The 16,448-nt window shown below is 38.6% G+C and overlaps 3 protein-coding genes across 4 annotated transcripts; 1 reads left to right on the forward strand and 2 right to left on the reverse strand.

The window, feature by feature from the left end:
- The first annotated feature begins 173 nt into the window (after positions 1-173).
- LOC103965270 (vacuolar protein sorting-associated protein 28 homolog 1) lies at positions 174-2,282 on the forward strand. Of its 2 annotated transcripts, none has more exons than XM_009378332.3 (3): positions 174-410; positions 1,013-1,084; positions 1,288-2,282. In XM_009378332.3, exon 3 carries the CDS (start codon positions 1,390-1,392, stop codon positions 2,017-2,019), a length of 630 nt encoding a protein of 209 aa, XP_009376607.1. In that variant the 5' UTR covers positions 174-410; positions 1,013-1,084; positions 1,288-1,389; the 3' UTR covers positions 2,020-2,282. The 2 variants fall into 2 exon arrangements, with proteins under 2 accessions (XP_009376607.1, XP_048438320.1); XM_048582363.1 differs by lacking the exon at positions 174-410 and adding an exon at positions 417-602.
- Positions 2,283-3,157: 875 nt separating this feature from the next.
- LOC103965193 (syntaxin-124) lies at positions 3,158-4,803 on the reverse strand. Its single transcript, XM_009378238.3, has one exon. It carries the CDS (start codon positions 4,499-4,501, stop codon positions 3,590-3,592), a length of 912 nt encoding a protein of 303 aa, XP_009376513.2. The 5' UTR covers positions 4,502-4,803; the 3' UTR covers positions 3,158-3,589.
- Positions 4,804-5,492: 689 nt separating this feature from the next.
- LOC125476364 (B3 domain-containing protein Os07g0563300-like) lies at positions 5,493-13,091 on the reverse strand. The gene is made up of 14 exons (XM_048582364.1): positions 12,761-13,091; positions 11,299-11,380; positions 11,071-11,169; positions 10,599-10,944; positions 10,148-10,466; positions 9,882-9,978; positions 9,565-9,739; positions 9,203-9,282; positions 8,827-8,874; positions 8,468-8,731; positions 7,838-7,887; positions 7,157-7,270; positions 6,985-7,055; positions 5,493-6,758 (listed from the first exon to the last, which is right to left on the reverse strand). Exons 1-14 carry the CDS (start codon positions 12,886-12,888, stop codon positions 5,950-5,952), a joined length of 2,682 nt encoding a protein of 893 aa, XP_048438321.1. The 5' UTR covers positions 12,889-13,091; the 3' UTR covers positions 5,493-5,949.
- Positions 13,092-16,448: the final 3,357 nt, after the last annotated feature.

Below are 16,448 nucleotides of genomic sequence, written 5' to 3' on the forward strand. Positions count from 1 at the left end.
ACTGCGGCCCATTAAGCTCTTTGAAACGGGCCTATAAAAGCCCGCGATGACAATGATTTTAGCGGGAGTAACGTAAAGCCACGCGGCCTGTAAAACAGAGAAAAAGAAGAGAAGGGCTCGTCGCTTTCCAACTGCCACACGTAGATGCCGTAAGCAGCAGCAATCATATACGCCAACGCGCACGCAACCCCTCTCTCCTCTCTCTCTCTCTCCTCTCTGTGTGTCATAATATCAGACTTTCTCTCTCTTCTAGTTCTCGGAGACTTTTGCAAATACCCCCTAGCGCGGCCCCTCCCTCGATTTTTTCTTTAATTTTTTTTTTCAATTTTTTATTTCTGAATCTCACCCACTCGGACCCAGCTGCAGCAGTACAAAGTCCTCAACTTTTCCCCATCCGAGCTGCGATTTAGGTAAAATCTCAGAGCTCCGAATTTGAATTTTCAATTTCTTGGGCTCATTTCGATTTGGGGTTGTTTTGGATTCTGTGATTTCTTTGGTTTTCTGGTTTGTAAGCTGCGGCCATGGCCTCTTGAGATGACAGGGCCATGGCGTCCATGGCTGCTTCCGTGTTTGCTTGGTGTGAGAGGCTGATTTGCTTTTGGGTGTGTGTTCTTACTAACCTAAGATAATTTTGGTTCTTAATTTGCTGGGTTTTTCATGGAATTTATTTTTTCAATTTTGTTAATTTCCCATGAAGAATTGGACCTGTTTAGGGTTTAGATTTCAGCTGATGCTCATATGCTGGGTGAGATTTTGAAAAAATAAAAATAAAAATTAGGTTTTGATCCTGGGGATTTTATCATTTTAACTATCTTCATTGTTCCAATCTGGTTCTTTCTTGTGAAGATAATGTATTTTCCTCTGTTTGGTTCACCCATAATCTGGATCAAAGTTAAAATGCTAGGTTATGGGGAATCATCTCTTTTCTCGGGCCGAAAAGCAATCCCCGTTGTTGTTGAATAAAGCTGAATATTGCTGCAGACTTGATTGACTTGAGTTTTCTGTTTTGTAGGTTGATTAATCGGAAGTCCTGACCATCAAAGAAAACTGGAATCCTGACCTCCAAAGAAAACTGAAATTTATGGTATGTGATGAATATAAGTTGATCGTTTACTGCATTTTTCTAGCAACCAAAATTGACCCATGCCATTGAATTTTTCTCTTCCCAAGCATAAAAGTATGTTGATTTTCGTGGATGCTGAGGTCTTTCGTTTCTTTTGCTGGTTGTCAAACAAATAGGTTCTCATACTTTCCCTTTGTTTTCTTTGTATGCATTTCTTTCTTCAGTGAATAAGGTTCTTGCTCTCCTTTGCGCGTGTCCCGTTCTCTTCTCCAATCCTCCACATTCACACGCACACCTGAGATTCCTCTTTCACATACATCAGTACAATGGAGGTCAAGCTGGCCAATGACAAGCGTGAAAGAGAAATGTATGATAGTTTTGCCGAACTATACGCCATTATCAAGACCACCGAGAAGCTTGAGAAGGCGTATATTCGGGATGTGATCACTTCTTCTGCGTATGAGACCGAATGCCAAAAACTCATTGCCCACTTTAAGACATTGGCTTCCACGCTTAAGGACACCATCCCAAGCATTGAGCGGTTTGCAGATACATACAAGATGGACTGCCTAGCGGCTATAAACCGTCTTGTGACCTCAGGGGTGCCTGCCACAGTGGAGCACCGGGCTGCTGCAGCTTCCTCCATGACTTCCTCAGCTGCCGCTGTGGCAGAATGCACACAGAATTTCATCACTGCAATGGACTCCTTGAAGCTGAACATGGTGGCAGTCGATCAGGTGCACCCGCTGCTCTCGGACCTCTCAACGTCTCTTGGAAAGTTGACCTTTCTACCACCGGACTTTTTGGGGAAGGTAAAGCTGAAGGAGTGGATTGCAAGGCTATCGAATATGGGAGCAGCTGATGAGTTGACGGAGCAGCAGTCCAGGCAGCTTCACTTCGATCTCGAATCATCATACAACTCGTTTATGGCGGCTTTGCCGAATTATGGTACTTGACACAGCCCCTTGCTAAAACTCCGTGATCTCCTACAACGGATTACTAATTTTCTGCAGCATATATATGTATATTTTGGGGAATGCCTGAGTTCTGAACTTAGTGATTAGTTTCGATATTTTGTGTCGATCGTTCGATCGTTCCAGATATGATTTCCGAACGATATTGTGGGAAGTGCTTGAATTTAGTGTCTTGATTTTTAATGGCATATGATCTCGGTGGCGTGATTGAAATGAAATGCTCAATATTGGGGCCGTTTTGTGAAGGTAAATTGTTTGATGACCATTTTGTGAAAGCAAATTGTTTGATGGATTAATGATTGGTTTTTCTACACCTTTATGCAGCAATGATTAGTTTCTTTGCTAAACCTTTGGAGAGATTTTTCAGTGTGGTCGTCACACGAGATGATACATCACGTATTCTTATATAAATTGTGGGTTATGTGTGTTAAAAGGTTAATAATTTAAAAATTAAAATTTTCCACTACTTACATAAAAACACGTGATGTACTATTCTTATCACAACTAAAAATTTCTCCTACTTTTGGTTTGGTTCACCAACCGAGGCCTAACTCTATTAAACTAGTGTCAGCAATCAGAGATTCGAATGAGACGGGTGCACTGATTGTGGTTTTATTGTGTCTTTTGGTTTGTTTGGAACGTTTTTAGAATTAGATAACTAAAAGCTCTTCTGACATTTGACAATAAAAAAATGAAAAGTGTTTGTGTTAGAAAAGCTGTGGAATTGCTTTCTTGGAAAAAAAGAAAACACTTACAAAGCGCTTCTTTTAGAAAGTATAGGATTTGGACATGTTTTTAATAAAAGCATATTTTTAGTAAAAGCGTTTTAGGAAAAAGCATTTCCATAGCTCGTCAAACTCAAAAAGGTTCGACTTTAAAATGTGAGGTGTGGAGAATTATCACGGGATGGTTTAGTGTTTGAGGATGAATGACAAGCTTGTATTTCACGGCTCGAATCCTGGCATTGGTGAATCACACGATGATGGTCAGAAGAGGTTGAAATGCCTTAAGTTTTCTTGACCCTCAAAAGAGTAGACTGTCGTGAGGACTCACCAGCTGGTCCCTTTGAAAAAAAAAAAAAAAAAGAGTGTGTGAGGTGTGGAGATGCAAGAGTTTGGGAAGGAAAAAGTAGTTTAAAAGGCAGTGTCATTCATAAAATGAGGATAAAATTGGTTACAAAGAAATGTCTCTAATTGGTTACATCACGTATTTACCATCTGCCAATTAGGTCCCTTTGCACCGAGAGATTTAAAAGCTTGGAGGATGCCCAAATGTGAACGAACGTTCAACTTCCATTTCTAAGTTTTGCTACTTTTGTGTCACAATTTTTGTGTGTGAGACATTGAAACCGCACCCTTCGAGAACAAACGGTTTTATTTTATTTTGCGTAGGGACTAGGGATTGTGGCGCTCTACTTTTAGACGTATGCACTGCAAAATGAATATGTGCAGGAGGCTAAAAGAGGAACGTCAAAATCACTAACCATTTTTCTTTCCTTGTGAAGTCGCCGTAAGATCTAACTATGAACAAAGTCCGCCCCGTTTCCCTCTTACTACTTCATATGAGGCAAAATTTGTAATATAATTGGAATTAGGAGGAGAATGATGAGAACTATTCCAAGAATGATTGCAATGCATGTCCACTTCCTTGATTTCTTCTGCTGTTCTTTGGCTACCTGAAGGTTGTCAGTGCCTCGTCTCACGAAAGAACTTGCGTGCATGACGTGGCTCTCGATGTCGTTGAGCTGATGGCCCTGAGCTTCGACCAGGGCGGCCATGTCCATGAATATCTGATGCAGCTCGATCAAATTCTTCTCGATCTCCTTCACAGCATCGTGTCTCTCTTGCATTTCGGATATGGTGTCCATAATCTGACCTCTCCCCTGCTCCTGAATCGCCTTCTGCAGAAAACTCTCACTCTCTCCGCTCGAAATCAAAGTTTCGATGGTATCCTCGCTTGCCTTCTCTCCGGTGATTGTGAAATACCTGCGTTCTATTGTTTCCTTGTACTCGGCTGTCATCCTAGCTCTCAACCCTTGAAAGTCATCCATCATGTCCTTTAGCTTCTTCCCCAAGCCACTAACCACCGAGGTCCTCGTTCGATCAGCAGAGGATCCAGGGCCACACCCGGGAAGGTTCCTGTGCGCTGCGTTCGAACGCTCTAATCCTTCGAGCTTCCCCTTGATGATTTTGACCTTTTTGAGGACCTGCTCGACGTCCAAGTCCATTCGGGTCCGGAGCTCCTTCATGGTTTGAGCATTGTGCACAGTCTTGCTCTCCTCATTGGATTCTTGCAGCTGCTTGTACAGCCTCTCGACCTGCCTCATGTCCTCCTTCACATTCTCAATGTCTTCGAAGAACTTGTCGAGGTTAACGTTTTCCTTGCCGGCCTCCACGTCGTCGAGGTAGGCCTGCTGCTTCAGGTCCGTGTACTTCTTGAACGAGCTCGAAAATAAGTCGTTCATCTTGCCTGGATCTTATGTATAACCAAAGGTGCTTTTCTTAGAAGTGCTTTTCGATGGGGATTTCTTTCTCTCTTATGTTGGTGAAGATTGAGCGGACGAACAGAAAAGCACGTAAAGTTGTAACCATATGCGTACAACAATTAAGTAAGCTAAAAAAATCAATCGAAGGGTGCTTTTTCTTAAAAGTGCTCTTGGACGGGGGTTTCGGGCTTCTGCATCCTCCTCTGCATCCACATTGAGCGTAAGGAGGAGGAGGGGACAAAAGCAGAAGCCGTCACCAAGATATGGACGAAAGCAGAAGTTTCCTTGTTTTTGGTGAGGAGGGGGGTGGTGGGATTAGCATTAGAGGCTTTGGATTAATTACGTAATTAGGACCAGCCAAATTAACCTACAAATCCGTTTTAACGATGGCTGTACCGTAGCTCCTGATATGACACGTGGCATCATCCCATTCTCTTCATCTGTTGGTTGACTTGGTCGTACATTTCTCTCCTCCCAATCACTACTTTGGTATAAGATATTTGTGGATAATTAACCAGGCCTAATTAGAAATGGATAGCAAAATGTAGTTGTAATTAACCATTTGTATTAGCAGACTAATGATAATTCAATTTAGTGATTTATATCAAGAAAAGTTAACAAGCTCACAAAGATAAATACCTGAAGAAAAAAAAGAACGACTCCAATCCAACAAAGCTCACAAAGATAATAACCTAATTATGGAAATCTAATCAGATCAAAAAAGGCATTAAAATTACCCCTTGGTTGCAACGTACCAAAAAATAACAGATTGATAGAGCGATATTTTACACGCCTATAACCTATAAAAAGGAAATTCGAACCAAGGTACAAGGAGACGAGGTGTCTAATTAGCTGTAGCTAGCAAAAAATATTTATTATTGAGATACCACGTGAAATTACCAGCAATAAATGCAAAATAAACAATAGGTCTTTTAAAAAAAAATACTATTATGAAGGAACGAGAAGAGAGTTCGAAACTAATACAATAATTTATAGAAGAGAGTTTCAAACTCGAGACACATGGGTAAAAACTTAACAGCCTATCCAATAGATAATGCAATTTCTAGTTGAATAGGGGGAAAAGAGATACGAGTTACATTACATCCCTCAGTGTCTCACAGCAATGTATCGAGATGAGCTTCTAAAATGAAACCGCGTAGCTTCAACCCGCCACACGCTTCAGTCGCCTTCATCGATTTCCGGTTAAAAAAACCGGCTCTCGTGTCCATTTACATTAATTCGGAGAGGACAACATCGTATCAAATTATAGTTTCTCGACCAAGTTACCGTCTTTCCACCTCTTTATGTACAAACGTGGAGATGCGCGGTGCTGGTGTTGATGAATGTACAACAAAATTCTCCAGTTCAGAACACCACCGGAGGTTGCTGATGACCGGCATATCATTGCACAGAAGAAGACATTGATGTTATCCCGTGGCAGTCATGGATGCCGATGGTTTGATGGATAAAGTTGCAGGACAGTCGTTGCTGCTGTCATGATTGCTACTTTCGAGGTTTACAACATTGCTACTTTCGAGGTTTACACCATTGCCGAGGGGTTCTCCCCCTCCTGCTTCACTTGCAGGTCGTTGTGACCCGTTGCCTGATGACTTTTCACTACCACCAGAGCTTGACAATCTTTGCTGCCTGTGATACCTTGCTGTGGCATCGTGAAGTAACTTCATCATGCCGCCTGAATCGGATCCAGGTGATAGCTCATCCTCCCGTTCTGGCTGGATATTCAGGTCAATTTGGCCTTTGAAAGGTGAAGTTGAGGATTTCGTCATGTTAAGGTCATCATCGGAAAGCTCAAGGATCTCTATTTTCTGGTTTGGACTACTGCTTCCTGCGTTACAATATGATAGGGTGTCATCCTCCGGTTTATCAACCACCAGTAATTGCCCCTTGTGCTGCTTTCTGCGTGTAGTTTCTGCTTCTTTATCTGACTGTTTCTTCTCACGCCGCATCATTAATGTACGGAAGCGGCGCTTCACTGTTAAGCATACATTGCAGGTGCATGTTTGCTTGTGTTTAGGACCCTTCCCACTAGGGGGCTGGATGCAGACAATACATGAGCATCCAGGCCTATGTCGGGGGTGCTTTGTGGTGGCCTGAGCTGATGATGGGAGTGACTCACCCTCTCCCAAGATGGCTAGGTTCGCAAGTGTGTCAAGCCCCTCCAGAACTTCAATGTTATCGGGGTCCTGTTTAGCAGCCTTCAATTTCTTCGAAGCAACTGCCCAGTCAGAATATAAAATAAAACAGTTGGAAATTTGATTAATTGGAAGGATGTGCGCGTGTCAATGTTAAGAGAAAAACTTGCATGTAGGAAAAAGAAAAATAACCATTTAAACATAGGTAGGCAAAAAGAAGAAAATGTAGTGCCCACAACCAATTTGTTCTCTAAACACACGTGACTCAATGTGCTCTGAATTATGATAACTGTTTCCACCAATTCATACCTGTATTACAGCGGGGTAGCAAATCTTGAAGCTGTTCCGTTGTCAATTCTTGAGCTGCTGAACACAAAGATCTGGCAGATATTTTTCAAAACATTAGAAAATCAGTTTTACCGACATGCACATCCTTGGAGCTCATATCAATTTAAGGTGACCTTAGGAAATGTCCATTTACCTTTCAGGGTCCCATGAATTCTCAGAACAAGTCCACTTTGATGGTAGAAGAGCATTGATTGGCAGTTTGCGCCATTTGAAACAATCTTCGCATTGAACCCACTGAATCTTCTCACTGGCAAGAATGAAACAAAGCATTTGAATTTAGAAATCTGCGAACTTATATGACACAAATAATGGACATTAAACTCAGAGTTTAGGCTGAAGAATAGACAGGGCGAAAGCAATTCTTCACCTTCATTCCAGGCATAAAAACATGTTTCATATGCATGGTGCAGGCTGGTTTTGGATACCATTAACGAAGATTTATATATGAAAAAGATGCATTTTCTTACCCAGAACAGAATAATCTAACATAAAGACAATAATCAGACAGCCCTAAAATATTTTATTACGTGCCTTTTAGTCTCTTCAAAATATTCCAGAAATGTGAAAGAAAACAGAACAAATTCACCCAGCAACAGCACACCTAGGCACAATTTTGTGAACCAATACATGTTAACCTACAAACTTATCAAATGTGCCCACTTCGGTAGAGCAAATACCAATAAATTTTTGTGATAAATATGCAGAATGAACTAAAGCATTAAGGAGTAACACAGAGAAATAGTTACTTTAGTCAGGACATAGAAAACTAAATACAAGTCTTCACAAACAGATTTTAGCACTAAAATTGGCTTACCCTGCTCTGCCCGTCGCATAAATTGTTGGCTTCCCAAGAATTGGAGCATCCTGTAATTTGAAATAGTAGATCAGTATCCATAATGGAGGGGTCCTAACGCAATATTGAACAAGGTACCATAGTTAGAAAACATAATACGTCAAAGACTACAAAGATGCAATGAAAAGATGTAACACTCCCCTATTAAGTGCCAAGCTATACTTCCGGCTAAGAGAGGAAGTTTTGATTCAACAGTTCAAGATCACATTATTATATCATATAATATTGCCACGAGTCACCTTGGAATTGATTACATAAAAGAAGCTTTCGGAGATTCGTCTGGCATTAATTTTCTATTTGAGTTTTGTTAATAAATAACTCAATATCAATTTCTTTCTGAGTTTTGGAACTAAGTACAAAAGAATGGCATCCAAATAAAGTATATATGTGTAGCTCCATCGTGACAAGATATAAATGTTATTTTACCCCATATTACAATAGTAATTGCGATCTGTTAGAAAACGAATTTATGCAATAGATGTGGCGTAAGGGAATGAACAGACACATCAGACCGAAGGAACGAGAAAAAATCATGAGCAACATAGGGCAACATGAACCCTTTCAGAAAAGGAATAGTAGTGAACCACGTACCTCATATTCCTCAAACTCAAAGCCTTCAATCACCACAACAGTGGGAACATGGTTAGCAGGAGGACGAAGCAGGCCTTGAGCTTCTTCCCATGTAACCTTCAGTTCTATCACGTCTTCATTTTCAATTCTCAGACGCTTACTCTTAGAACCCAAGTTACTGTTCTTTCTTTTTTTAGGGATCAAAGATTTATCTTCCAGTGCTTCTTTTGCTATGTAACCTGACTTATCAACATTAGACCATGAGCTAGGATCTGCCAATTCAACCTGGTTCATTGATAAAAAGTTCGGTGATTCTGAACCCTTTATGAATGACAAAAGTTTGAAAAAACTTCACCAGATAAAGTTTCTGGTTTACTCACTTCTGCATGGGCTGAAACTCCGTTGGTTGTCTTGTTTGCCTCATTTTCCTACCATTGTAATGTAAAAGAAAATGAAACCTAAGTAATAAACCTTACAGAAAACCAAACGCAAAGATCGACATAAATAAGATAAATGCATGCAAAAGAGATTTTCAAGTGAATCAGTGCAGACTCAGAGACAAAAATGCCATTAGCTGATCATGCAACTTAATTGAAGTGCATAAATAGTCTGGATATCATTGTCTATTTATCTGATATTTACCACCCAAAACAAAAACAGCATCCTGAATACATGCCGCTTAAATCACCCATATATTGCCAATCATCACAAAAAATTAAATTCACCACAGGAACTGGGTGTTGAGCAGGGCAAAACCTGATCAGATTGTAGGGAAGTTGAAGCCTTTCTGAACCCCATAACCAATTTCCCTTCTGGCTCCAATCGACTAAATGTCACTGGGCAAACAGATAAAGTGTTCAGTGCCAAAATGAGGGAACAAAGTAACAAAATGAATTAATTTAAATTGAGAGCATCAAATCCAAAAGCTAAAATAACTTAATAACGCAAGAATCCAGAAAACTAACATTGAACCAAATTAAAAACAAAAAAAAAATATATATATATATATATAAAAAAATAAAAAGTCTTCTAAAAAAAAGTACTGGCACGTCCTTGCCAAGTTTAAGCATGACCCCTAACATTCATCAGAAATTTCTCCAGTGATGTAATATCATTACCTATGTCACCGGCCAGCAATTGCATGGATTGTATGCAAGGGGTAACCCCCTCCAAAACATACATTCTGCTATTGTTGTTGGGCCAGAAGCGAAACTGAAATATCCATTCCTTGCCTTTTGAATCCTGGACTTTAAGAGGTAACCCTTCAGGCTGAGAAATTGGAGGAAAGTAGGCCTGTCACAGAGGGGCAGAATGTTAATTGAATATGAAATGAAAAACTAAGTTAACCTAAAAATTTTGTGACAAATTCTAAAAGAAGATTCTTTCCATTATGCCTCAAAATGACAGGTTAGGCTTAGAAAGCATGAAGACACACCTCTGCACATTTTTTTGGCAACACCAAACGCCCGATCCGCCCAGCATCACTAGCACTCAACATTTTCTCGAATAATGGAGTGATTACAGAATTTTTACTTAGATATGGTTAAGGTGTACAGTATATAAGAATCAAGAGTCAACAAATTTTAAGAAGAGGCAGTACCATTACCATTATACAAACAGCCTTAAGAAATGTAATATAAAACATATACAACATTGTCATGTTAGAGAAGAGGAAAAAATATATATTGACATAAAGGATACTCTCCAGATATATGCTGCAGCTCTTGATCAGTGAATCTAGGCCAGTACCGAGGAAGTAACTGATTTCTTCCCCGGGCATCTACTCTAGGCCTTGCATTGCGGATCTGATTATCACCAGATGATTCAACTCCATTACCATTATAATTCTTTGCCAAAGGAGCGATTGGCCGCAAATTAGTTCCAGTAACCCCCAGTTGTGGATTTGTTTCACTGGGAGATCCATAAGGTACAAACTGTGGAGTAGACGGTTCCTCCTTCAAAGAGGCAGACTGCTGGGATATATTTAAACATGAACTACTTTTCTCCTCATGGTTAATTCCTACAACAAAATGTTCACAACAATTTAACAACCATCTACCCATTTCATTCTACAGCATAGAGCAGAAGCAAGGAAAGTTGGCACATCCTACTATCTTTCTCACTATGCTAAATGTCATGAAAAAACCATTACCTGGGTTCCCAATCCCATTTTCAAGACTTTGTTGTGTGCCAATACTTAGGTTTACTTTCATTAGTCTTTCAGAAAATTCCTCAACTTTCTTCTTTTCCAAGGTGGAGACAAATATTCTCTCACTGGCATTAAGCTTGTTAATTCCAGTTGAACCATCAACTTCATGTGGCACCCTCGTATGCAACTCAGATGAAGGAATAGAAGAATTGAATAAACTGGGCGCTTGCCTCCATGGTACAGGACCAGATCCAGCCAACTGAGTCCAATTTTTGGTAGACAGGTCCTTAAGTCTCTCAGATAAAGGTGAATGGAAGAACATAGATGTTGGCCATGCTGGGTTTGATGTCTGGATTAACAACAGAATAACACAGTTTTTGGTATATTCAAGGAAATACTAATAAACAAGGGTCGCCGTAGCAAAAATTGACAATTGAAACATATGATTTTAGTTATTTGATGAAGGCCTCCTTACCATTACATAATTTTTCCTTGCACATGTCATGCACTCAATTCCTCCCGGATCCAACAGTGTAAATGCGTGACTTGAAACGATGCATCCACAATGAACCCGCTGCAAAGGCAGACTAAACAAATCAGCATTTATACAAGAAATTCAGCTAAAGTTGGTACAACATTCTTTATAAAATTAAATGTATAACTATAAGGGATATTAATTAATATGGATAAACCATCCACTCACCTTCCCACAAGACTCACAGCACCTCCAACCAGCAGCATTCATATGAAAGGTCTCACAGAATCTCCCTTCCTCATAAGCAAAACTTGGATCACAGAAGAAGAAAAAGAAAAGGAAAGATATCTTTCAGTATAGTGATCATGAAATATAAAGAAAGACTTAAGGTAGATGAATCATTGAGTAGAGTCTAATTTTGATCCTTGACATAGCCGGTTGAAATTTTAAGGTGTTTTAAAATTAATTCAGCAATCATGCCATCCCTGCTTCCCTAATTAAAGTTAAGTATCAGAACTAACTCAATAACTAGTAATGAAGCTTGAAAATCTGGTAAACCTAGCAACATAAATTCGTCGCCTGAGTAAGTCTGCAAATTTACGCCACAGGCAGACATTTCATAGGCCTAGTATTGGAACAAGCAGTTTCAATTTTACTTTTTCTTCATAATTTTCAGCCATAGATAAATTCCTTTCCTGTGTGAATCTTCGAAAACAAAAGCTTCCCATTACCATCAGATGTCGCGGAAGTTTGATTCATTTGAGCGCCTCAAATGGTCAAACTCTCACATGAACATTAACAAAAACATGAAAGAATTAAAAACCATCTTGTAGTTTCACTCCTTTATGGCTTTCATTCCATCTCTCTAAGAGAGCATGGACTACGTTAAGTAAACTAAAGCTACTTTACAATTTTACCCTCATGTCCTTCGGTTCTCCATATCTTAACGAGTACAGACAAAAAACAACAGCAAAGACCATAAAATTCCATGTTCGAGAGAACCACTTAAATTACACAAAACATAAGCATTGCAGGTGTGCATTCGCTGAAAACAAGTACCAACGGGTTCGGATTCACTGAGAAGTAATTTCTAAGCAAAGTTATATTTGAACATAACATACAGACAAAAACGAAAATCTCAAAACCAACTGAGGGTATATACAATTGCTGTTTCATAAGCACCACATTCAAGCATCTGCTGAATTCGACGGAGCAACAGTTAATTCAAACAATCATTTCATCTTTCCCCTAAATTATATTACAATATATCTCTTCATTCCTGCTCCCCAAAGTTGTTCAGTACTAATACAAACGACAGCTCCAACGCATTTTACTAAATACAAGTCAAGCTATTCATCTCCCTCAATCGAATTCGAAAGACTACATGAAGAAAACGGAGCAAAAGCCGGTGTTCCCAAACTACCCTTCAAAAAAACCCAATCTTGTTGCGCATAACGCCACGACATGCTCCAAATTTAGCAAATTCCCACCAAAAAAACCCACTCCTAAAACCCTAAGCTCGATTTCAAATCAACCAACGAAACCCTAATGACGTCGCACGAAGCAGTAAGTTGAAGCAAGCAGAGTTCAGAAGGCAGCGGAGATATACCCAAGAAAAACCACTGAACCAGTTCAAAAATGGAAATTCAAAAAATTAAGAGAGAAATGGAATGGAAAATGCTTGACTTACTAGCACCGATCGCAGAGCTCGCAGTACTCGCCAGTCCGGAGCCGCCAGCCCTTTCTCGGAAACTCCGATTTCACCTCCTTGCACTCAGAATTGTAGCAGACCTTGGAAGCCGACGACGACGACGACATCGGAGAAGCGCCGCTTATAAGAAGCTCAAACCTAGAAATTAAGCAGCGGAGGAGTTGTAGAGAGAGAAAGTAGTGAGAGAGGAGGATGTAAAGAAATGGAAATACAGTGGTTTCCGCCTGATCTGTACGTAATCATATAGAACGAGAGACACAGACAGAAAGAGTTGAAGAGGGTTTTAGAGAGAGAGAGGAAAAAAAAAGTGTACTCATTTTGGGAAGTGAGAGAAACTAAATAAATGCGTGAATATTCATATTTAAGACTTAGTGTAGTAATAATGTGATTCAAATTCGTTTTTAATAAAAATCGAACCTAAAAAACTTAATTTATTATTAAATAATTAGCCTAAAAATCTTTAAAGAATACTTCTGAATTCACATGTAAAAGAACAAATACATTATTTTGACCATCAAAGAAATGACTCGTAAGTTAAATACGGTTGACGCATTATTATATTTAACTATTTTTCCAAACTTACAATGAATATTTTTCTACTTAGTGAAACTGAATTAAAGAACAAAATGTACATTGAGGCAAGCCATTTGACAAAATATGTGGTCGAACTCGAGTGCAAAGGATGAAACACTAATGTTTGATTTAGCTAGATTAATCCGTATTTGAATTCAAGTATAAGAGAAGATATATACATATTATCCATGTTATAAAAATAAAATAAAATTTTGAAGGTTACAAGAGGATTTAAAATCACGTCGGTCGTTTTGCCGTCGTCGTTTCTCGGATGTCAGTCTCGTCGCGAGCATTGACCCAAAAATTCCATTTTATCTGACAAGCCACAGGCGTGGATGGCCACCTGAGCTAACGACACAGGGGTACATCGGTAATTTCAGTGATATTGACTTGGTTGGACTAGTGGGATAGCGAGTTGGGACGTTTATGTACTCGCGCGAGGGGGTTAGAGAATTTCGGTCGCTTAGATGGTGTGTGTGGTGTGGGGAATAATCTTGTGCATGGCCCCGCAAAAGGTCATGCAATCACGTAACGCCCACTTCTGCGGGCTTGTTGGTTTGACGTCGCCCCCACTTTAAACGACTGCGTTTCTTCCTTCTTGGTGGGTTTTTGGGTTTCTTTGGCTACAGTGTCTCTCACTTTTGTTTTTACTCTTTATGATATTTTTGTTTGGAATAAGAAGGTTTTCAGCCTTTTACACGTAAGGAGTCGTACTTATTTTTAATTTAATATATGTGAAAAATGATTATTGTATACTTTTGTAGAAGTGTTAGTTTGTAATTTACGTATTAACTTTGTAATTGAAACTGTTCATTCTCTTTATCAAGATTATATATGCAGAAAATCATTCAATTCAAAACTGACAAACATTGTCGTATGATTATATTACAAGTTAAATAGATTGGCAACGTACGGCGTGAGTGAAACATGTATAGATTACATCGTGATCAGTATATATTAAGCTTATATATATATATATATATGTGAGTCAATATTAGAGGTTAGCAAAGAGTCTTTGGCCACATCTAACAATCAAAACAATGTTATGTTTTCTTGTTCCTAGGAGTAAGAGTAAGGTTAACAATTAAGTTTTGCAATTTAGTGATCGGGCACTGTCGGATAGCCACATGTTTTCTTGCATGTGTGAAAGAGATAAGAAGCTTTTCGGATCAGTTTGCATGTCATAATCCATTACGTGAAAACATAAATATTGTTTGTACCATACTTGACTAATCCCGAAACTATTAAGTAATGATTAACGTCATACCTTCAAGGATCTACTGCAGGGTTCATGTTGAGGCATTCATGCTGAAGCACAAGAGTTTCCCTCAAATCAGGAGGTCAATCACAGCACGACACATGTCAACTCAGAATAAAACTCATAAAGTCCCACATCGACTGCCGACGAAAGCTGGAAACTCTCCTTAACTATAAAAGAGGATCATTCTCCTACAGTTAATCTCTAATGTCATTATTGTACTTAAACTAGTAATTAGAACTCACTAATGATGATTATACTTGAAACTATGTATTTGTGTAAACCCTTCACTATTAATGAGAACTCTTCTACTCCGTGGGCGTAGTCAAACTTAGGGTGAACCACGTAAATCTTGTGTTTGCTTCTCTATCTCCATCTCTTTACATATTTATCCTCACTAGTGATCGGAGCAATCGAGCAAAGATCACAAACTTAACACTTTACGTTGTTCCAAGGTCTTCACTGATTTTGTTCATCAACAAATATTATATATATATATATATATGAAACATGCAACAGATAATACCAAATGCATATACATATATATGATTATATATATATAGTACTGTTTTTGGCTTAAGCTGGTTCATTTGTCAAACCCATTAATCGATGCGTACAAATTGAAGAAGATATAATAAAAAAATAAAGAGGAGATAGGCTGAATAAAAGAGGTCGATTGCTTGGTGGTGTCTGTATGTGCGGGTTTTAGGATTGTACGTGTATGGTAAGAAAACTACAAACTCAAAAGCAAGATGATGATTGAGATTGGGTGGTGCTATCCAGTATCACACCTCTTTTTATCTTGCACATTCTTTCTTATTTTTCGATTATTAAATCGAATGAATTAAAGAATATCAAATAACGAAAATTAATAAGCAATGCATAGAAAGTAAAAATGAGTGTATGGATATCACAAATCTTGAGATATATGCATATGTGTGAACGCTACTTGTTTTGCAAGGTATGTATATAAGTATATATGTATATTACATGCCAAAGATGGATGGAATGCATACACTATACACGTTGGTCTTGCCAAAATCAGTGCGTTTTACGAAAATGGAATATAATGAAATAGTCTTGTTTAATAAGATAACACTGTATGTAATAATATATGAGTTGGATGACTTGGTTGGTACGTGTTCTACATTTTTTTTTATTTTTTTTATAAAAAGAGGAAAACTGGTAGCAAATCATAGTTATCCACTCATTTAGGGCCGAATAGGCTATTGAGAATTTCAACATGCCCGTGACCCCAATCAAGCAAACTGACCATCTATTATGAATAAATAAATTGTGTTAAAACATAAGTGAATTAAGACAACACTATATGTTATGACGAGAATCTCTTCGTTCAAGAGAAATCATCATCTTTTTCGTGACTCACTGTTGCATGCACAATGCGTGGGTTAATTAGTAACCATAAATATCAAATATAAGGGCTCGTTTGATGGACTGAATGGGATAGATTATAGCCAATTAAAATAGGTACAAGTCCAAGTCTCATGTTTGATGGTGCTAAATATAAGTTGGATGGGATTAGACGGCATGGACTACAAACTCAAAAATGGGTGGGTTATGTAACACAACCTCTAACACAGGTTACAAATTTTATTTGCATGTGACTCTGTATGAACTTTCTATTAATCACCTTATGTTTTGTATATAATAATTTATTATATTAATACAAAAAATAATATTAAATTATAAAATAACAAAAATTCAAGAAAATTTCTATGTTTTGAAAGAGTTGTCTTGGCATTTCTTTGGAATGATTTGGATCACATGATTCCTTTCTGAGTGAAGGCATCGACATGATGAACTTATGGCTGATAT

The sequence above is a fragment of a genome, unplaced genomic scaffold, assembly GCF_019419815.1.
Source record: "Pyrus x bretschneideri cultivar Hongxiangsu unplaced genomic scaffold, Pyrus_bretschneideri_v1 Contig19, whole genome shotgun sequence".
In the NCBI taxonomy this organism is placed as follows: Eukaryota; Viridiplantae; Streptophyta; class Magnoliopsida; order Rosales; family Rosaceae; genus Pyrus; species Pyrus x bretschneideri.

Bases quoted from the DNA above. Each gene is read 5' to 3' on its own strand.
- LOC103965270 (XM_009378332.3), top strand. From the start codon at position 1,390: ATGGAGGTCAAGCTGGCCAATGACAAGCGTGAAAGAGAAATGTATGAT.
- LOC125476364 (XM_048582364.1), bottom strand. From the start codon at position 12,888: ATGTCGTCGTCGTCGTCGGCTTCCAAGGTCTGCTACAATTCTGAGTGC. The intron at 10,467-10,598 runs GTAATGGTTTTT...ATTTTGTTGTAG, and splicing joins AAATGGGATTGGGAACCCAG to GAATTAACCATGAGGAGAAA. The intron at 9,283-9,564 runs GTAATGATATTA...CTGTTTGCCCAG, and splicing joins ATTGCTGGCCGGTGACATAG to TGACATTTAGTCGATTGGAG.
- LOC103965193 (XM_009378238.3), bottom strand. From the start codon at position 4,501: ATGAACGACTTATTTTCGAGCTCGTTCAAGAAGTACACGGACCTGAAG.